Source organism: Trachurus japonicus, chromosome 24 (genome assembly GCF_045865225.1).
Source record: "Trachurus japonicus isolate A0001 chromosome 24, Traja_1.0".
In the NCBI taxonomy this organism is placed as follows: domain Eukaryota; kingdom Metazoa; phylum Chordata; class Actinopteri; order Carangiformes; family Carangidae; genus Trachurus; species Trachurus japonicus.
Genome location: NC_140930.1, coordinates 17746877 through 17768941, shown reverse-complemented (window position 1 = coordinate 17768941; position 22065 = coordinate 17746877). Strand labels below are relative to the sequence as shown.

General features: G+C 41.4%; 2 protein-coding genes across 2 annotated transcripts; one reads left to right on the top strand and one right to left on the bottom strand.

The window, feature by feature from the left end:
- The first annotated feature begins 311 nt into the window (after window positions 1-311).
- On the top strand, window positions 312-9265 carry abcd4 (ATP-binding cassette, sub-family D (ALD), member 4). The gene is made up of 19 exons (XM_085771737.1): window positions 312-687; window positions 1034-1152; window positions 1481-1608; window positions 2083-2222; window positions 2359-2475; window positions 2925-3050; window positions 3473-3523; window positions 3742-3836; window positions 3923-4044; window positions 5502-5593; window positions 5682-5771; window positions 5925-6130; window positions 7048-7139; window positions 7259-7295; window positions 7478-7527; window positions 7633-7685; window positions 7770-7846; window positions 8018-8133; window positions 8542-9265. The coding sequence occupies exons 1-19, from the start codon at window positions 647-649 to the stop codon at window positions 8656-8658; spliced, it is 1869 nt and encodes a 622-aa protein (XP_085627863.1). The 5' UTR covers window positions 312-646; the 3' UTR covers window positions 8659-9265.
- Window positions 9041-21955, bottom strand: LOC146961812 (acetyl-coenzyme A synthetase 2-like, mitochondrial). The gene is made up of 14 exons (XM_085771735.1): window positions 21494-21955; window positions 21083-21179; window positions 20794-20993; window positions 19983-20158; window positions 19612-19764; window positions 19154-19301; window positions 17732-17869; window positions 14887-14979; window positions 11216-11328; window positions 10317-10443; window positions 10061-10188; window positions 9873-9936; window positions 9659-9780; window positions 9041-9558 (listed from the first exon to the last, which is right to left on the bottom strand). The coding sequence occupies exons 1-14, from the start codon at window positions 21807-21809 to the stop codon at window positions 9385-9387; spliced, it is 2049 nt and encodes a 682-aa protein (XP_085627861.1). The 5' UTR covers window positions 21810-21955; the 3' UTR covers window positions 9041-9384.
- Window positions 21956-22065: the final 110 nt, after the last annotated feature.

The following is a 22065-nucleotide window of genomic DNA, read 5'->3' as shown; positions in this document are numbered from 1 at the left end:
GTTAAAGCACAAGTTACCTGTTATCATTTTACAAGGCACAGCTAGACAGTCAGACACACAAAGTCTGACACTAAGACATTTTGCAAAAAATACTACTCACACAGTAGTGTTTTTTTGTTTTCTTTTGTTTTGTTTTCTTTTGTTTTTACAGCGTTAGTTAGTTATAGCAAAGTCGTCTCTGGTTATAGTAATTAGATGTGGCTTTATTGTGTTTTTCCACCTGCAAACAAACCGAGTTTTATTTTGAAAAACCGCTACACATGAAACCGGAAGTCCGTACTTTTAACTTCTTCCTCCCAAAACAATCACTCGTCCTACACTTCTCAGTGGAAAGACGCAAGGTAGGTAGTCGAGGAGTTAGCACCGATTTAAACTATGCTGTGGTTAACCTGTTTGGCAGCATTTAAGATAATAAATTAACCGGGAGAGTATAAAATAATAAGGTTATCTTAAATAACCGTGAAGAGGTCGGCTCGTGTTTCCTCGGTAACCACTAACGTTACTACGGCAGCCGCACTCACTGGTCTCGAGCTAACTCTGGAGTAGCAGGTTAAAGTTAAAAAGTTAGTTATCGGCAACAACAAGTGTTAAAACCGTATGTGAGGTTTTGTCTGGGGAGGATCCTGGTCCTCTGCCCACGGAGCAGATGCCTCGTCTGGACAAGTCAAGTGGCAGAGGGACGAAAAGGTAAGAGCCTGGAGCTACAGCTGCAGGAAGGCTGGTGGAGGAGTTACAGTCCGTCTCTGTAGATACTAACAAGTTTTACTGTTGTTCATCTTGTCATTTAAAGCAGAGGGATTTAATTGAATACGTAATGTTCACTTATTTGATTGTCCTTAAATAGCTGCACAGAAATACCTCCGTCTACTCCAGATCCTGGAATCAAAACAATGCAAATACACCATGTTGACTGCAAAGAAATGCATACTTTACATTTCATTGTCACGTTTTTTTTTAATGCATGTTAATTTATGTGAGTGACACACCTGTTTTTTGTTTTGTTTTGTTTAATTCACCCTCATGTCTCTCTCAGGCCAAAATTAGACTGGAAGTTTGTACAGCGGTTCTGCAGCATCCAGCAGGTCCTGTTCCCATCATGGAGCAGCCAGAGTGTCCTGATGTTTGGGACGCTGCTGTTTGTCACGCTGACAGGTAAATGCTGGACTTACCTGTTTGGCACTGTGGCAGCCCCAAGGAGGAAATACTTTAAGTTCATGTTGTTACATCAATGTGTTACATCAATGAAGGAACTAATGCCACTATTTGTCACGAGACGCGTTCCCCAATGACTTGTGTGCAACTGTAATGTGACACATCTGTGAACAACAGGGTGCATTTTATGTTTTCTCCCCCACTGACCTTCAGTTTCAGAGTGTTGTATAATTTCCCTGCTTTGTTTTACGAGTGTCTGTTTGAACTTACTGATCTCTTCTCTTAACAATGCACTAACATCTAACGTCTTTTTTTTTTCTGCCATCAGAGCAGCTGATCATTTACCAAGTTGGTGTCCTCCCCAGTCACTTCTACAACGTGCTGGCAGACAAAGATTACTCAGGCTTCAGGAGTCTGCTGGGCAAAGCTGTTGTGCTCATTTTAATCAACTCCACAGTAAGTTGATGTCGCTGGGAGGAAGAAGCAGTTGATCTACTTACTGACCATATACAGTACAATTCAGTACAATGTTCAGAAAGTTGACTCATTCATTATTAAGCAGAGAGACATGCTCTGCACATGCACATGCACTTTAATCACACTTATGACTAATCCAACCCAGTCCGTATGCACTGAAACTAAGTCAAAAATCAACTATATTATTGCAAGCATTTTATTAGATTTTTATTTTGGATTGCTACCATAACAGACAGTAGTTCCTCTATCAGGTCAGGGCAGCTTGACATTTTCATTTTATAGCCTGTATTCTTTTTTTTTTCTTATCTTGGTCATGTTTATTTTTGATGTTTACGTTTTGAACCAGAGGAAAACACTACATTTATTCAAAAGAAACAATTATTCTACCTGCTGTTTATTGTGTCTCTGTTGCTTTTTCTCTCTAATAGACATCTCTCTCTCTCTCTCTTCCAGCTGAAAAGTGTGGACCAGTACATTTGCAATCAGATGTATGTCAGCTGGAGGAAGACACTAACTGAGAGCCTCCATACGGCCTACTTCCAGGGCCGAGTCTATTACACACTCAATGTACTCAGAGAGGACATCGACAACCCGTAAGTAAACTGTATCTTTTCAGAGGTTTCATGTATTAGATCATGTGGATATTTGAATATTATACATGATTCTGCAGGAGAAGTGTTTCTGGTGATTGATTTTTTTTTCTTAATGTTTGTTTTACTTGTTTTTCAGAGACCAGAGGATCAGTCAGGATGCAGAGAGGCTGTGTAAGCAGATGAGCACCATGGCTAGTCGCTTGATCGTCTCACCGTTCACACTGGCTTACTACACCTACCACTGCTTTTACAGGTGGGTTAGAGCACCGTGGCAACACTTAATAAAAAGGCATTTAGCACCTACTGTGAAGTTAAAATAAAGCATCATCAGAGACACAGACAATGTTCTGTTAAGATGAGTATTGTGTCGTTACAGATGCATTTATAATGCTTGGAATAACTGAGAGAAAACAGAGAAAGCTGCCAAAAGCAGGGCATCCATTTATTTTTATCTGTGTTGGTTTCCTGTCCTCAGAGAGTCTGTCAGTATGCTTGACAGCAGGGAATTGAGAAGAGCTGAAAAAGACAAAAACAGAGTCTGTTTTCTCCACTGCTCCACTATCGCTTTTTGTTGAATTTGGCTTTTAGTTTTTTGCTTCATTTAGAATAATTGTATTAGGCTATAATTTCATTTAACGTTCTTTTAATACCCAGTGTAAATCACTTTAGGGGCTGTAGTAATAAAGTGTCTTTGTCTTGCAGCACCGGTTGGATCGGTCCTGTCAGTATCTTTGGCTACTTTGTGGTTGGAACCATCGCTAATAAAATCCTCATGGGGCCGATTGTGTCCACTCTGTTTGAACAAGAAAAACTGGAAGGAGACTTCAGGTATTTTTTTATACTCTGTGTTCATTGTGTATCAAGTGACAGAAATGAACCAGTGTCTGAGCTGAAAGGAATTTGCTTCTCCCAGAAAAGCAAAGCAGGACTGATTTAAATGGCCAGTCAACATGTGTTCTCCTCAAATTCCACCAGAGCAGTCGGCTGTTGTGTCGGGTTCATTTGATGGAAACATTTCCAGTGTTTATTGTTAAGGAAACCGGTCCCTTGTTAAGAGGAAGTTTCTGTAGACTTTGGCCCAGTGCCCTCTCTCTCAGGAAATAACACAGGATATGCGTCAGTTTGCACTGTAGTCTTTTCCTGAGGAGGAATTGTAATTTTATTTTTTTCATGTGTTGAAACTATGTGATTTTTTGTGTTGACCAAGAATTTTTTTTTTTTACAAAAATGTTATGTTTTTGTATCTCCAGGTTCAAGCACATGCAAATCCGTGTTAATGCAGAGTCTGCAGCTTTTTACAGGTGAGGTGATTTTTTTTTACTCCATTATGCTGCACAGGAAGATATAAACAATACTAGAAAGTGTAGACAATCCAACCCAACTTAAACAGGAAGTCTGCTTTCTTGTGATTTAATAAAAAACACTCCCTAGGTCTGTCTGAATATTCCTGTTGCATCAGATCACACAGATGACGTGGTTAAAGCAGTATGGAACAAATGCTTTTCTCTGCGTTTTTCAGAGCTGGTAAAGTGGAGCACACGAGGACCAATCGAAGACTCCAGGCTCTGTTGGAAACTCAGAGGAGTCTAATTAATAAAGAACTCTGGCTCTATAGTAAGAAAACCCCTCACACACCCACTCACTGGTATCTGTCATTATACTGTTAAGCTTAAATTAACCTCTGACTTCTCCTCTGTCAGTCGGGGTGAACACCTTCGACTACCTCGGAGGTTTCCTCAGCTACATTATAATCGCCATTCCCATCTTCACTGGTGTCTATGATGGTCTCACTCCTGGCGAGCTCAGTGCACTCATCAGTAAGGTGGGTTTTTCTTCCTGTTCCCTCTGTTTTAGCAACTGTAGATGTTTAAAAAAAAAAGTAGCTTTCTCGTCACTTAAAACATAAACATTGATTGTGGAAAAACAAAGAAAGACAAAGAACAAAGAAAAACTCCAAGGCACTCTCTTTAGTTAATAAAAATGCCTTTAATTAATCTGGCATTGTCACAATGGCATGTTTAAAATGACTACGACACGTTTCGGCATCAAGCCTTCATCAGGGAGTCAAACGGATAATTCAGATACACCTAGGTCTTTTGTCTTGGTGTTTAGCCAATGACAAGTTGCCACTCGATTGCTCTGTGACCCAGAGTGGGTGTGGTCAGCAGCCAACTCCTGCAGAAGGGGCTTGGCTATAACCACAGGTGACAAGGCTAAATAAAGCCTTGTCACTCTCAAGAGAGTGCCTTGGAGTTTTTCTTTGTTTTTCCACATCCCTTGGATCCCTCTCCAAAGAGCACCTCTAGTTTTGAGAAAGAAGTCCACGTAGCGCTCCTCGTTTTGAACATTTTTTATAAACCATGATTGGTTTAGTTTCTCGGTTTAGATCTCTAAAAAGACTATTGCTCTTTATTATTTGCCATCTGCTACACTCTTCGCAATTTCAGGATCCTGTAGGAATGATTTGATTGAGTTTTTCCCATAATCTGATTGGTCAGTTGTTAGACCGTTGACAGGTTTTGATCTGACCCTCTGAAGCTGACCTGCACCGCAGCAGGTTAAGAGTTCAGTAAAGGTTACCAGGAGGAAGTGAACCGTGTGGTAACCCTGTAAACCCACAGTTAACCCTGAAGTTACCTCATTAACCTCAAGTCCTGCTTCATAGCACCGGCTGCCTGTGGAACGATCATCTGCTCTGTTTTTTCACAGACCACCAGTCGTTTTGAAGACTTTCAATGTGTGACATTAAGAAGTTTAAGAAAATGGGAACTAAAAAAATAGGACATTTGAATCATATGATCAGTGATTAAATGTTTTCAGGAAGATGACAATGTAAAAAAACAATCAGATAGACCTAAAAATAAATGTAAAAAAAAAATGCTGCTGAGGAGATTCAGTGATAAGTCACTGATTTACACACTGATCATGGGAGTGTGAGTGTTGCTCACTGTCACAGTGCAGCGCCGCAACTGTTGAATATTTAACCACTAGATGGCAGCAAAACCTTTATATCCTGATCTGTTCATTTTGAGCTCATATGCCTGTTGATGGACAGAGATGTCACTTTGAAATGTGTGAAGATGCCATATTTAACCTTCATGCAGTCATAATCACATATAGATGAGTTTGTGTGTGTGTGTATATGAGTCTTTATCATCAGTTTTTTCTTAAATGCCTCTGTTGAGCCCTGCGGTTGTTGCCTTTTGTTTTCAGACACCTTTTAAAAAATAATGTTTTATCTTATTCACACTGGTGCTCTCTCTCCTTGTTCACATTCAGAACGCCTTTGTGTGCATCTACCTGATAAATGGCTTCACACAGCTAATCGACCTGTCAACCACTCTGTCAGATGTGGCTGGATACACCCACAGGTATCACACAGCATACTTAAACTCAACTCCTGGAGGAAAGATGACGATGACAGCAGTGAATCTAAGTGTGTGTGTGTGTTGTGGTCAGGATTGGGCAGCTGAGGGAGGTGATGGATGACATCCTACGTACACAGTGTGACTATGACCCAGCGTCGGGGGAAAGCTACGACTTTGACAGGTTTGTGTGAGCGTTTACAAAAATCTCAGCTGCAGAAAAAGCCACAGTCAGTCGATGTAACGTTTTATCACACAGCATATAGATTTACTTTATAACACAAGACAAATGGAGAGAAAAGTGTGATTCTTTAATTAATTTGATTTCTCCACACAGTGACTTTAACGTCCACGCTGGCCCAGTGGACACTGCCTTCATACTGGACCATCTTTCATACAAATCTCCGTATTCGGACCAGCTGCTGGTGGAGGACCTGAGTCTGAAAATCAGTCAGGGAACTCATCTGCTGGTGGTGGGGAACACGGGGACGGGCAAAACGTCCCTACTAAGGGTGCTCAACCGCCTCTGGGAGGCGGACAGTGGTGAGACAAGAGGAAGAGTTTGTGAACTCATACACACCTGCCTGGGCTGTGATAATAACCTGCGATTGGAATATCTATAAAACGTCAAGGCAGATGCAAAATTACAAATTCTCAGTCACGTGATGCTGGCAGAAACAGGCGACCGCAATTGTTAGTTGGTTTATTAATTCAAGCAGAAATTCTCATATTAGTAAGAATAGGTGCTTTGACATCTTCAGTCATTGTAAACTGAATAATCTTTGGGCTGTTGATTTGGCAAAAGAAGATATTTTAAGATGTCATCTTGCAGAAAGATTTGAATGACCATTTTTCACAGTCTTTTTGGTGTAGACTGAGCAATAATTTGATTAAGCAAAAAAGAATCATCAGTCCGTAATGATAGTGATGTTGGTTACAGCTCAAAATAGAAACTTTGTTCATGAGTAGTTGAACCTTGTCCTAATTTTCCCTTTGATTTGAACAGAGCAACAGCTGGTTCTAGTTAAACAAGGATCTCACTCTGAAACAAAAAGGTTTTTTCTCTGTTGGCATCTTAACTCATAATGTTGTCAGACATTTATAACCTGCCAGTGGTTAAAAAAAAAAAAAAAGCATTTCTAAAGGACGAACTTTGACATGTGCAACAGCCCCTTTCGATTATTTTCAGCAGCTATTTAGCAGTTTCCAGATGTGCTGTTCTTACTCAATATTGAGCCAACTGATCAATCATTTAAATCATCATTTAAAGAAAACGTCATGATCGAGAAACTCAGCATCTGTCTCTGGTGCAAAAAGATATAGAGATTATTTTTGTGCAGCTTGTCTACTGTTATTGTTTTGTTATTAATACTCTTTATGATAAAACTATTTAATGTGTGGGAGGGTCCAAAGAGAAATATAAATGTTAGTGAAATGATTTTTATTTTTCTCTTCCTCAGGTTTTGTCCAGATGACAACATGTTTTGGGCCCAGAGGAACTCTCTTCCTGCCGCAGAAACCGTACCTGACCGACGGCACGCTGCGCGAACAGGTCTATTCCTTTATATCATTTGATTTCCAGTTGTGTAGTCGCTGTGCTGGTTGAGTGAGATCTAGAGAAATCAAACGTTCAATGAAATGAGGGTTTACTGCAGCTGTCCTCCCCAACAGGTGATCTACCCACTGAAGGATATTTACCCTGCATCAGGTACCACATCTCACTGTGACTGAACAGCATTAATCTGTAATAGTTAGAGGCTATGAACTGGGACCAGTGTGTGTAGTCGCATACAAAGAGCAAAGCAATATTTCTAATTAATCTAAACTTGGTGTAGTGCCAGTGTTGCCTCATAAAATGACTGAAATAGTTTCTAATTGTTCTTTCTTCAGGGTCCGTGGATGATGACAGAATTATAAATTTCCTGGAACTGGCTGGAGTGGTGAGTGACTTTATTTCAGTGCTCTGCTTTTAAAGCAACAGTGTTTCTCGAGTTTCCCTTTTACATTTTTTTTTAAAAATGTGAGCACTTGTTCATCTATTCCAGTCCAGCCTCTTGAAGCGGACAGGCGGGCTGGATGAAAATGTAGACTGGAACTGGTAAGAGCCCCAAGAAGCAAGGTGCAGCAATAGCTGTTTGTATTGTGTGTTTTCAAGAGTAACATTTATTTTTTTCTTCTGCAGGTATGATGTTCTGTCTCCAGGTGAAATGCAGCGTCTCTGCTTCGCTCGGCTTTTCTACCTGCAGCCCAAATACGCAGGTGGGTTTTAAAAATACACTGTGTCATTTAGTGAGAGCTCACCCAGCCCACTTTTTTTTATTTTTCAATTATTGAACACCCAGTTTGGTTTAGCAGATTGTTCTCTGTGTTAGAGACGACCCAGACTGGAGTTTTTTTTATATCAGTGTTTTTTTTTCTTTTTCTTTGCAGTGTTGGATGAGGCCACCAGTGCTTTGACAGAGGAGGCTGAGGCACAACTGTACCGGACGTGTAAACAGCTTGGCATGACTTTGATCAGTCTGGGACACCGTAGCAGCCTGGAGAAGGTAGATTGAACACACACACCTTGGTTCAACTTGGGTTCTTTCACACTAAGACAACTAACAACTAGAAAACTCATTAAGTAAAATACTAAGAAAAGTTGAAATCATTTTTAAAAATCCATGAGCTCAATTAAGAGGAAAGCTTAATTGTACTTCTGACGTTTTGCCATATTTAGATTTTCAAATTTCCCCAGGTAATGCTTGATATATCCCAGTTCTGCTAAATGTCTAGAAATCACAAAAGCACTTTTATCAGTGTCTCTGAACCCTCTGACCTTGTGCTGTTTTTGTCTCTATTTTCATTTCCCTTCATTTTAACCTCTACTTCCTCTTGCTTTATCATGAAATCCGTCTAAATCCAAAAGATTTAATATGTTAATCCTGTTTGCCTTTTATGTCTTTCTCTAACAGTACCATGATGTTCAGCTTAAGCTGTGTGGGGGCGGCCAATGGGAGTTAACAAAGCTAAGAGGAGGCAGCGACAGCTTCTATCAGAGAGAAGACGATGAGACCACAGAGTCTTTGTGAAGTCCTGGACACGTGGAAACATCGGTGTGGGCAGCAAGATCAGAAAACACTCCAGTACTGATGTACTCTTCAATAAGGTGCTTTAACACAGTTGCTCCAATGGTGGTGGAGGCACATGCAGTTTGTGCAGTATGTATTCATGCTCACATGCATTTTATTTTAACCATTGCTTGCTTGCTTGGTTTAAAACGAGGTAACGAAAATAGGTTGAAATACAGAATTTGTCCAGACAAGATGCTGGTGTGGAGGACGGTCGATCATGGGTCTGGAACCAATGAAAATATCTTGGACCCATACAGGAAGAAATGGTTCATAAAACTATGTAATAGCCAGTATGATAATAATTATCATGAAAATGTCAGGAAAGTGACTCGTGTGTGCCTTTTATGTGAAATCACAGTGGTTTATTGTGTGGTATGTTTACACTTAATACATTATTAATGTCATTAATGCTGTGTTTTGAATATTTAAAAATACAATGTTTTTTTAATGCTTTTAGTGATTCCTAAGAGCAGGTACATCTGTGGAGAATACATACACTTTAAACAGCTGTTTATCTGATTTGATAAAAAAAAACAATCATATGTGCAATAAAAACAGAAAAATATTTGGCCTTTAAAAGTCATTTTGGATTAACAGGCACAGGTCTGTGTAAGTGAGATTAACATTCAAGTGTCACATTCACGTTCAGTTTTCGATAAGAACATTTTCAAAAAAAATGCATCATCATTTCTGCGCTTTGCTGGAGAGGTCACGCTGACCCTGGATGATCTCCTGAACCACCGCAGGGTCATCCAGCGTGCTGAGGTCACCCAACTCATTCAATTCACCCTCCACAACCTTCCGCAGCACCCGGCGCATTATCTTACCTGAGCGTGTCTTTGGCAGACGCTTGACAACCTGTGAGGGGGAGAAAAAAAACAAAAAATGAAAGTTACAAAGTGAGAGTTGGTATTAAATGTCTGTTTTTGCAACGGTAAATTTGGTGCAGCAGGATTACCTGAATGCAGTCTGGACAGGCGTACTTGGCGATCTTTTTAGACACCATGTCGTTCAGCTGCCTGCGCACGTCCGCCTCTTGGACGTCTGTGTTCTTTTTTAGCACCACAAAAGCGTAAACACCTGACAAAGCACAGAGAACCGTGATTTGATTTTAAGCTCTTATTCAACCAGGAGAACGACGGCGTAATGTGGGAAAAAAATGTGTTGCTCACCTTCTCCTTTAATGTCATGTGAGAATCCGATGACGGCAGATTCAGCCACCGCAGGACACTGGTTCTGTTAGAGACACGACAAAATAAAATATCAACAATCAACAACAATATGAATGAACTAAAATACAATGAAACTGAAACCACCTTTCAAACTAAGGACATAATTAAGATTTATTTTTACCACTTACCACCACATCTTCTATCTCTGCTGTGCCAATCCTGTGACCGCTCACATTGATGACATCATCAAGGCGCCCAGTGATCTGGTAATATCCCTCCTTGGATCGATAGGCCCCATCACCGGTAAAGAAATAACCTGACAAAGATATTTTAGAGATTGTTAACTTACAATAAGAAATAAGAAAAAAAGTCCTGCAAAGCAGAGATATACAGAGACTCCATATTGACAGTGACAGGTTGTTCTTGAAGGCATCGTTACTGTACCAGGATAAGGCTGACAGTAGGTTTCAGTGAATCTCTGGTGGTTGTTATGAATCGTTCGGGCCATACCAGGCCACGGCTGAGCTATACACAGAGCTCCAGATGAGTCGTTCGATGTCACAACTTCACCCTGAAGAAAAATGATACTAGTGATGAAGACAGTGACAACAAAATGACAACTTTATATTACTTATTTTTTAAATTATATTAAAATCACACAGGGGGCACATAGTGCTGCAGGCATAGAATAAATAAAAAAAAACACACATGTAGACAAACAATATTAGACATGGTGGACAAACAATGTTAAAAGGGGGACAGAATAGAGCATTAGCATTAGGAATCATAATAGCAGTAGGATAAAATAAAATACAAGTGACGTAGAATTGCACATGCACCGAATGAGTAATAATTTAAATCTGATTAAAAAGTAAGAATAAGAAACAAAGTGCAAAGTGCTATAATTCCAATTAACGATAATCGAGATGTATTGTTGATATTTTAGGACTAAATACTGTGTTATTGGGACCCTGTGATCTCTAAAAGCTGCGTGGGTTTGTGTTGATGAGAGGGAGGAAGGGAGATCAGCTCAGAGTCACGGCTCCAACTGTCTGCACAATCTGCGCATTTTCAGAAACAAGAGCAGCCGCGATAGCCACAAAGTAGTTTGACAGATTTTTAAAAGGGAGCGGGGGGGGGGCAGCGGGGGGAGTTGGCACGCACAGAGTGGCACTGGAGGGTGGGAGCAGGGTGGGTATCAAAAGTGACACAGCTGGTGACTGTTTTATAATCCTAATCTGACCCTCTCCTCTGGGCTGTTCCCAGCCATCCAGCATTTGCAGGGTGGCATGCTACACACACACACACACAAATAGACAACCCATAAGGATGAGCAGCAGTACCTCAGTGTCCATGAGCACTGGCTTTATGCCAAAGAAAGGTCTCATAGCCATTCCTGGGACAATCTCTGCGTCTGGGTCTGATGGCCTCGGGGCGATGCAGATACCACCTGTCTCTGAGAGCAGAGGGAAAAAATACAACAGATTATATGACGTAATGTATAGTATAAAAATAATTTGGGATAGGGGGTGGGGGAAGGACACGAAACAAAGGTCCCATATAGAAACGAAGCAGGGACATACAGTCTATGTGTCCAAACACCAGGCCAAAATAATTAGGGTTAACTAGTAGTTATTTTAGATGTAAGGTTTTAGAAACACAAATCATTGTCCAGGACATATTCAGCTGCTACAGTCAGACAGATGTTGTGTTATATGTTATAATAATACATACTTCTAGTACATGTTAACAGTTTGTTTCTATGTTTATTTCTCTCTCACCCCCAGAAGTCTGATTTAAATATTTGCAGCCTGTGGCTCTGACTTATTTATGAAATCTCTAACATGCTTAGAAATTATGACCATAGAACAACGCAAACATGTTGTTTTTGTTTTTAAGCCACACCCAAAACACCTCTCTGCTGCTGCTCTATCTGTCACTCAGCAGAGAGAAAACCCGTCCAATCCTGGAAACATTCATCAACTCAAAGTCTCCAGTTTTCTTTGGAAAAAAAATCCTTTGTCGGGTCTGAAAAAGTCAAACAGAGCTCTGGTATCTGATGTCAGAGTCTGATAAATAATCTTCCACGACAACTGAAGCTTTTCCAGAACATTTGACTTATTTACTCATTTTCCATGTGTTTTCCATGACTGGAAAATTGGTCAACGGCTTTCCAGGTTTTCCAGGACGCGTGGGAATCCTGTTCAAGCCACAAAACTCCCAGCATCTAAAATACTTAGCATGTATTTGTTTTCAATTGTCGCCACTCGCCACAAGTTACTAAAACCCAGACATTAAACCCTGTGTTGCAAGTTCCTGAACAGACCAAAATAGTTGCAGACCAAAACTTAATTTTCATTCAGAGTGCTGACGATGAATTGCAGTAGGTGAAATACTGAGGGGGACAGAGAGGAGAGAGCGGTAGATGAAGGTAGATGACAGTTTGTAAATCTACCATAAGCCCTTCTCACTGCTACAGATGTAGATTGTGGAATTACTGCCATACTAAGTAAATTAAATGCAATTAGGGTTCGTCCCTCCCAGCCGCGGGCGCACTGCTAAATCTGCCTGGTGGTGTTGGTGGCAACAGTGTCGAAAGCAGCAGAGGGGAGTGGACACGTTATTAAGTAGGACACAACAGATGATCCCACAATAGCACTAGCAACTGGCATCCTGGTCAAATCAACTGTATCTGTCCTGTTCTGGACTGAAACCGCCCCCTCAAGAGCCTCCAGGGACCAGGACTGCTACAGTTTTTACAGAAATACACTTATTTACACAGAGTATTGTTGTTAACACCCTCACATCTGTCTGTTTTTATATGGAGTTACAGTCAGCAGCTTGGTACCTTAGCTTAGCATGAAGATATGCTTCCCCGTTTCCTGTTTTCATGCCAACTAGCTGCTTGTTGTAGCTGCATATATTGCATATCATTTCCTGTAACAAGGAAAATTAACAGTAGTTCCAAAAATGCTTTGTTTTTATGCTAAACAGCTGCTAATTTAGCTACATTCACAAAGAAATTAACAGAGTAGTTTCAAAAATGCTTCAAAGTTAAACATTTAAACATGTAATTAAGTATATTTCCAATTTTTTATTTATTTCATCCTCTCACCTCCCCAGTGCTCTATAATCCAACATGGGGGCCGTATGCCAACAGTGGATCAAAATCTAATTTTCCCTCTAAACAGGCTACTTGCTCCCAGATCAACCAAATGGCATTTATGAATAATGCCACTTAGCCCTAATTGGAAACAGTGGTCCAGAAAAATAACATAACAACATAATCCTTTTTGCTGAGGTAGGGTATTTGGGTCATATCTGTGTCTGTAATTCTCAAGCTCATGATGCGCTGATGTTTAATTATCGTCAATTAATTATAGGTTTTTGCCATTTGTATGGTAATTAACGCAGCTTTTGCTCCATTTGGTCATTACTCAATCTAATTTGGAGAGACTGAGGATGAAACGCATAGTGTCACTCGGGTCCTGTGTTCATCTGTGAAATTGATTTTATTAGCGAAATCAGCTGATTTCAAACATGTTGTTATTATGTCCCGTCATAAGCAGCTTTAGAAAAGGAATAGTGGTTATTTTGTGGGGACTACAGAGGACAGTAGAGGCTGAAGGACAATTTTCGTTGCAAATATGTTGTGTCACACCCAACGCAATTACTCTAATTATGTTGTCGGTATAATAATATATTCCAAAATTCACTCAGGTTTATACTACAATACTTTTTTTTCTTTTCCCCACTGGTTTCTTGTTACATAACCACAAATGAGCACAGAAAGTATTGAACTGATTCTATAAGTACCTAAAGCCAGTTTTACTTTCTCTTTCTTTATGAGGACAAAGTGGTGAACAAGTTCACATTTTTACGGCTTTGAGAGCGAAACAGCTGCACTGGAGTGACTCGACTGATAGAGGGAGGTTCATAGACTTATCAGAGTCTCACAGGACGCCTGTGATCCATTTTGGCAGCTGCGGTCGTAACAGCTGCAGCGTACTTCGACACGGATCCAACTGGCTAATGTGAAAATTGACAAGATGAAAAGAGGGAAGAAGTGTGTGCCACCTACATTTCTCTACATGGCGTTTGTGGTGATGATGATGGTTGTTTTTATTAAAAATGGAGGACATAAGAAGTTTAATATTGGAAACTGATCCAAAAATCTGGAGATAAACTGAGAGGAAAACATCTGGTTTGAGTGGGGGGGCTGTACTACTGTGCATGCACAACCACAACCACATTCCTGATGTTATGTAACACTGTTGCTGGAGGGACACAGCAGACTGCTCGCCCCTTTAAGACGGACTCAAGAGCCGTTACAGAACCAGCAGACGTGGCTGCGTTGGAGGAAGAGCTTGTGAACTGAGCTGCCCTTGGGTTAGTCATTGTGAGGGTCATGAAATATGTACAGTCACACACCATGAGAGACGAAACTGAGCTTTATGTGAACTCAGCAAATCTGGTTAACTGGTCCCCACAAGAAGTGTACTCACAGTGTACAGGCAAAATCCGCATTTAACACCTGGACCAATAGTTGAACATTTACCATTAAACAGAGGATCCCTAAAGCCAAATATCTATTTAAGCCCATTTTTGATGGTAGCAGTTTTAGCTTTAATAATGAGCTGACTGACAAAAAAAATAAATTGCACAATTCTAATGATCAAAACAATGATCATTTCCTCATTACAGCTCACAGCTTCTCACAGCAAATACGTGTTTTCTGTACATGTAAAATCTGAAATTCAGACTTTAATATGAAGCTATTGGGCCATTTCAGGCATTAAATTACATTTTGTTTCGTGTAAATCTCTAACAAATTCAAGGTGTGTGATAAAAAGGTGTTGACATGAGTTGTGTTCAAATTTGGAAAAGGACACTGTTCATCTTATTGTCCATCTAACATGTACATCCCACCCACTAACTGACATTTTGGTGACAATGAAACAACTCAAGTTTCCAGTAGCTGATAGATTCAACACACCAGTGTGTTCACAGTTACCTGTTTGCCACCAGGTGTCCACCACAGGACAACGTCCGTCCCCAACCACACTGTGGTACCACTCCCAGGCTTCAGTGTTGATGGGCTCACCCACTGTACAAAGACAAATACAAATTAAATCAGACAGTGTGGTTATGTTTTGTTGAGGTCAAACGCACAGGATTTACATTCTTCGTGTTAAGCTTTATGTTGTTTCACTGGAACAGGTGTAGGACGTGCGCATACTGTGTGTGTGTGTGTGTGAACTTTGCTATGGACACTGAGGATTACTGAGGCATGTTGACGTACCACCATTAGTCCTTGGGCCAAGACCCAAAATTTCACATATCGGTATCACCTGGGAGGGCAAATTCTAGTTGTGATTTTTTTATTCCTATACACCCCTAGATTAAGTTTTGATATGATAGACCTTGCTGACTGGCAGCTTTATAGTATTTATCACCTCTTAGTAAAGTACAGTAATAGACTGTTGCTGTTCAGAAACGAAAAAAGTGCCTTCCCTGTAAATCATCTTTGTTTCATCATATCCTCTTCTTTGGGTGCACTAATGGCCAGCCACAGAGACTTGTAATAAACCCTTGAGTGGTGTGCACATTAAAACACTGGATCCAGATATCAGTTCAGTCCTTTATTTTGGTAACTGAACAATGATGAACGCAGATCAAGAAAATGTGAACAAAAGGTGGTGGATGTGACAGGGCACAATTGACAATGTGCCCTGTCAATTAAGTATTTTTTTCTCAGGGCTTGAGGCAGCGGATAATCTAAGGTTCTTCCTTCAAGTTTCTCGGTCTGCTGCCTCACTGTACAGTACGAAGCTCAAGTTGCTCGGGCTCTCCCTCCAAGCCCAGATATTCTGCTGTACCAGGCAACAACATTGTGCTAAGATGACATACGTAGGTATCAAAGGTTTTGTCCTTGTTAGATAGTCACACTTTAATAGCTTTGGGCCTTTCTCGAAATCTGGTGTTTGTCTCCTGCCCTCTCTGTTTTCACACTCACACCTTGCTTGCCCTCGCATTGATCTGCCTAGACTGGACAAAAACAGATGCGCAGACACCATGAAAATGAAACACTATAATTCCTGTGACAACTGGCCTAGGTGTTATTGATACTGACTACACGTGTCAATAACCTCTGTAGCCTGTCAATCACAGGCTACAGAGGTTCAGCAAAACATGTGGGCACGGGAATTAATATTATTACTGATGACGTATGACACCCATTGAGATCCTATCTGTCTGTTTAGACTGCAGACGTATTGGCAGATATCTGATTTGTATCCGATTTATTTCGGCTGTCTTTACACTGCACGGTTCAAGTGGCTCAATTCCGATTTTTTTCTCTCAAGTGGCTCAGATCGGATCTGTAACATGAAAGTGTAAACGGGACAAATACGCATGGAATCAGAAATTGTCAGATCAGATTCAGGCCCCCGTTATATGTGGAAATTAATCAGATAGGCCTACCTCTGTAGCCTGTGATTGACACGTGGGGCTGACCGGGACTACCTTGGCCAGTTGTCACAGGAATAGTGTTTCATTTTCATGGTGTCCACGTGTCTGTTTTTGTCAAGTCTATGCGGATCGATACAAGGGAAAGCAAGGGAGTGTGAAAAGAGAGAGCGCGCGGGACAAACACCAGATTTCGTTTTCCTGCCGGCAAAAACTGAATCGAGCCCATTAGAAATCAAGACAGGAAAATCAAACAATGTACACAAATGTGTCCAAGAGGCTCGTCCTGTCTTCACTTGAGTGACGGAGGATTGAACGGTGGCACAACTGTCACCGTCACTGTCAGCTGCTCATCTCACAGCAGCTCCGCTCCACGCAGCCACTTCACTGACTTTATTTAGTAAGGACAGACTAGGTGTTCACTTTGTAAACAGTGACGGGTTGGATATAAACTCTGAACACCAGACTCACCTTTGTTTAAAAATATTATGGAATCATAACGTGACAAACTCCCGTCTTAAAAAAAAGAAAAAGAAAAGAAATAACTAGTTTATTTCCAGCAGGTTGTTTCACACAAACAAAGCAGGTGTAAAGGCAGATATCAGATAGTCACTTCTGATTGAAAATGTAAATAGACAGTCAAAAAAATAGGATGAAGGCAACAAATTGAAATTGGGCATCAAGGCCTGTACTGTAAAGACAGCCTTCCACATATAACGGGGGCCTGAATCTGATCTGACAATATCCGATTCCATGTGTATTTGCCCCATTTACACGTTCAGGTCCATTTTCCAGATGGGTGTTTGCTCCGGCTCGAAGGACCATGAAAAAACTATGATGTGTGATGTCCAAAAAGAGTGTTAAATGACTTTAAATGTGTTATTTGGCCGTCTGTGTTCTTTTTGGAATTAATGACAATCTGCCTATAGGGGAAAATAAGAAAATGCGGGAAAAAAAAATATAAAAAGCTGCTCCTATGAAAAGGCTATCATATTTTAATTTACTTATATTGACCCTAAAAAAAATGTAGTATAGGTAAGGTTTTGCCCACTCAAGTGATACCGGTATCTGGTCTGGCCCAAGGACTACATGGCTTAACTTTCAGTTTACTGCAAGTGTGTAACACGTGTGTGTGTTCCCAGAGGAGACAAATTCCTCTGTTAACACACCAGTACATGAGTGTACATGTGGCGTAATACACTTATTTCATAATGTTGTGTATATTATACACTGTATTGTGTAGTTTGTGAGGAAAGCAGGAGATCACTTCTTTTTGTTTTTGTACTTTCGGGTGAAAATAATTCAAACGATGGTTCTCGAGCGGAGTATAACGTTACAAACGGGTAATAAAGATATGATTTCCCTATAACGGTGGATCATTGTGCACATACCAGAGCCCAGAGTTTTGAGGGTGGAGCGGTCGTACTTGTGCACCCACTGATCTCCGTATTTGAGCAGCAGGCGGATCGCTGTGGGAGCTCCGTAGAACTGATTGATCTTCAGTCTCTGAACCATCTCCCAGTACCGGCCTGTGGAAAAACAAGGCACACTTTAGTAAAACCATGGTCGAAAGGGACAAACTACCATGTACTGATAAGATACTAATCAGGGTCAGTTTCACCTTGACAACAGCCAGGTGTTTGCTCTGACACATAATGACGGCCGAGGCCCCGATTCCTGTTAATACTGAAGCGGCTAATTTTAGTTTAGCAGCTACAGCCAGGTTCAACTGTGAACAGTTATTTATAGACAGACACAAGCAAGCAGAGCTGCTGGCAGAGGACAGGAATACTCTGAATACTTCAACACACGTTGTGTAATACAATTTTACATGAACACAATCAGGGAATTGATAATAACATGATAAAATTACATTTATTGACAATTACATTAACATCCTGAGAATGTTTTGCTGTGCAGGTTTAGGTGTGGAGGCAAAAACCTTCGCCCTCTGGTGAGGAATAAGAAACAACGGAGGCCTACCGAGGTTTTGAGAATTTATTACAGCCCTCTGTCTAACTAAAGGGAACAACGAGTAACTAATAAACAAAGATCATCCAAATAAAGAGTCTTTCTACTCGGCCGAATAGAAGAGTCAAGTTTACAGGTCGCCTGAAGCTCCCGTTTGTTTTATCAACAAAGGAATATTGACACAAAAGCATGACATTTTCGCCGCAGTAAGAATACATTTGGCTGTTGTTCATTCTGCCTGTAAACATACTGAGCGCGTCAACTTGACTCTTGCGCAAAACTTTGTATTGCAGCTACATTTACAAACAAGTCTGCTTTCTTGAAGTAAGCACACCCCTTGGTGTATGTTTGAATAGCTATCTGACGCTGTCTGTGGCTGGAAAAAAAAGTGGTTTTGTGGGATGTAAACAGCCTAGACAGCCTAAGATCTATCCGCTCCCATTAAACGATGCCGTGGCGATGCGGAAACAGACAGAACTACTGCATAACAGGAGCAATTAAAAAGAAAATCTTCAGGTTTGTTATTTTATACCTAAAATATTAGGAAACAATTGCCTGGAATTGTCCTTTAAATACAATGATAGTAACGGGTATACAAACAGTTCAAAGTGCTTAAATACTATTGTCTAGAAAGACAGTCCAAAGTGACTGACGACATCAGCTACAGCCCAGAGTAGCAGCTGACCCTTATTGATAAACCAATCATTCCTTTGTTTCTGAGGTGATTAAACAGATTTAAACCAAAATGTTCCTTTACAATAAGTATTTAGAGTATATTTGTTTCATTTACTATGACAGAGCCAAACAGTTGGAGAGATTGATAGGTTTCTCGGCCTTCGTACCTGGGTCAGGGTAAATGGGAGTGCTCTCAAACAGGAGAGTGGTTCCCCCGTTGGCCAGGGGCCCGTAGACGGAGTAACTGTGACCTGTTATCCAGCCAATGTCAGCCACGCAGCCAAACACGTCTCCGTCATGGTAGCTGAAGACGTACTGAGGACGAGAGGAAAGAGCGATGAAATGACTGGACTAAAAAAAAGAAGTTCAAAATATGTTCAAAATCTTAGTTTAAAGATGGAAATATAGCATTTAGTAAAGAAATATAAACACATCCTGAACTCACTATTTTATGTCAATACATTGTGTAATCTGTTATCTGCTGTCACCAGGCTGCCGTTTCCTGGACAACCGGTCGGACGCTACAGATCACATTTTGGCCTTTGACACACAAAACCAAAAAACTACACACACTGCACCCACAGATAATAAAATCAGCAACACTGCACATGGTGCGTGGCGTTACCCTGTGGGTGAGAGCGGCGTACAGCAGGTATCCAGCCTGCGTGTGGACGAGGCCTTTGGGCTTCCCCGTGCTGCCCGACGTGTAGAGCAGGAACAAGACGTCCTCGCTGTCCATGGCTGCCGGCTCACACACCACGTCCTCCTTCAGCATTTCCTGAATGAAACAGTATAAATGTGTCAAGATGTTTCAAGATAATTTTAAGACAAAGCAACATTTTAAACGGCGAGTCCATTCAGCAGCAGCTCTGAAGCTTTTTCATGAGATCACAGTGTTCACAATTAGCCAACAGCAGATTAATTTTCAAAGTGATGCATCAAACAAAAACATTTAAAAATCTTTGTCTCGTTCTGATTGGCCGTCTGCTCTCTCACCTCCTCCATGGGAACGTCCCTGGCTGTCATGACAACCGGATTCTCTGTTCTCATAGCAACGAGGACCTGCTGCACCGTCGGACAGGTCTGGACCGCTGCGTCCACCGTCTTCTTCAGCTCTGTGACTTTTCCCCCTCGGACGCCCTGGTTCACCGTGATGACGGTGCTGGACCGAGCTGAAAATGAGACGCAAACGAAAATCAGACCATTGATACAAAAGTCTCTATTAAACGTTTTTAGTTTACTGCACTGCACTTAACTAGAAGATTTTTTAAACCGACATTCAAAACTTGAATTCAACATTAAAAACTGAATATGTGTGCAGCACATGGGATATTACTACAGATGAACCGGTATCTGATTTAGAAAACATCACCTTGACTTTATTATGTAAAATATTCCACAAACCCAACAGTACAACATGTTTTTGCCCTGCAAGCAATAACACAAGAATTATTTCTGTGCCAAACATGTGACACAATACAAAGCCAATCATCATCTTTTAACCTGGGAAGACAACCCAGTTTTACAAGTGTGCAGTGGAACAGTTCAAAGCTGAAGAGTAGCCTACATCAAGATGTTTTATTTAATTTTAGAAGTTAGAATCTGCCTCAAACAGATCACAGAGGCACAAATTACTGACCTGTCCCCTCATACTTGTTACTTTTCACTTGTTATCAATCAAGTTTATTCTAATAAATACTATATAATCTACTGTTACTGTTGATATTTGGAGAAGGGCTGTCTCGTCCTCTGCAGTTTAAACGTCGACCCTGTAAACTAAGTATCAACAGGTCAGTGAACGTCTCACCGTCTCTGATCCTCTCTGCCAGGGCCTCGGCACTGAACCCTGCAAACACCACATTGTGGGCCGCACCGATACGAGCACAGGCCAACATGGACGCCACGGCCAGGGGGCAGGGAGGCATGTAGATGGTGACACAGTCGCCCCTCTTTACGCCGCGCCGCCTCAACAGGTTTCCCAGGCGACACGTCATCTCCAGCAACTCCCTACAGATGGAGATATCAGTGAACTATATGGTACATACATGAGGTAGGAAAACACACAACAACACACACCCTAAATCCACCTTGCTCACCTGTAGGTGACCTTGACCTCTGTCCCAGGTTCATCTCTCTCCCAGATCAGAGCCACCCTCTCTGGACAGGTGTGCACGTGTCGGTCCAGGCAGTTCACTGCAATAAAACACACACACACACACACACACACACACACACACAGAAACTCACTTTAGTTGCTCATTCATCATGATAATAGCATGCAAGCTCAGATAAATGTGCTGATAGAGACTTGTTCTGCCTGGTGATGCCTTCAATGTCTCATTTTATCATGGAAATTCGAGTCTGTCTTGGGAAAAAATTAAATTCCACTTCATTGCCTCTGATTGTGGCTTCACTCACTGAATCAGTTTTAATCTCTTGATGACATTTATCTCCAAAAGAAAATATAATAATATAATGTCCTAATGAAAATGTGAAGTGAAGCTTACCGGACACGTTCAGCTTTCCTCCCTCAAACCACTTGATCTTGCCTCGGCTCAGGTCGCAGTCCTGCACCGTGTGGAAAGGATCGATCCAGCTCAGTCTCTGTCGCGCCACCGCGGCCCAGAAGCTGTGGCTGTCGGAGACGGAGAACTGGTGCAGGGCTGTCCGGTCCGAGACCCCCGCGAAGCCCGCAGCCTCCGGCATGAACGCCGCGGTGTTACTGCACCTCCTGCGACTCACACCGTGTAAACAAGACCTGAGGATCCGACGGCTGAAGGAGGTCATGACGGACTTCGAAGCGCATCCACAGGGCAGCCACATTATTATTAGGCTATTCCTACGTGAAGACTTCTCGGTGCGATGTGTAAAGTCTCCACAGCAGTTTCGCAACGGATAAAGGACGAGGTGAAGCAATTTCAGAAGTTACTGCGCTCAACTTCACCGAAGTGGGAAAACTTGGAAACTCCGGAGAGGAAGGGCCAGACGGAGGAGTGATGCGTTAAAGGGCGGTACAGACCCTTTGTGCCGACACTTTAGTTTCCAGGAAAGTAGTTCTACAAGAAGGCTGCAGCTGGAT

Excerpts from the sequence above, each read along its gene's own strand:
- LOC146961812 (XM_085771735.1), bottom strand. The coding sequence starts at position 21,809 with ATGTGGCTGCCCTGTGGATGCGCTTCGAAGTCCGTCATGACCTCCTTC. Across the intron at positions 19,765-19,982 it reads GGGACGTTCCCATGGAGGAG|GAAATGCTGAAGGAGGACGT; the intron begins GTGAGAGAGCAG and ends TGTTTCATTCAG. Across the intron at positions 14,980-17,731 it reads CCTCAAAACTCTGGGCTCTG|TGGGTGAGCCCATCAACACT; the intron begins GTATGTGCACAA and ends GTCTTTGTACAG.
- abcd4 (XM_085771737.1), top strand. The coding sequence starts at position 647 with ATGCCTCGTCTGGACAAGTCAAGTGGCAGAGGGACGAAAAG. Across the intron at positions 1,609-2,082 it reads TCATTTTAATCAACTCCACA|CTGAAAAGTGTGGACCAGTA; the intron begins GTAAGTTGATGT and ends TCTCTCTTCCAG. Across the intron at positions 7,140-7,258 it reads ACGGCACGCTGCGCGAACAG|GTGATCTACCCACTGAAGGA; the intron begins GTCTATTCCTTT and ends CCTCCCCAACAG.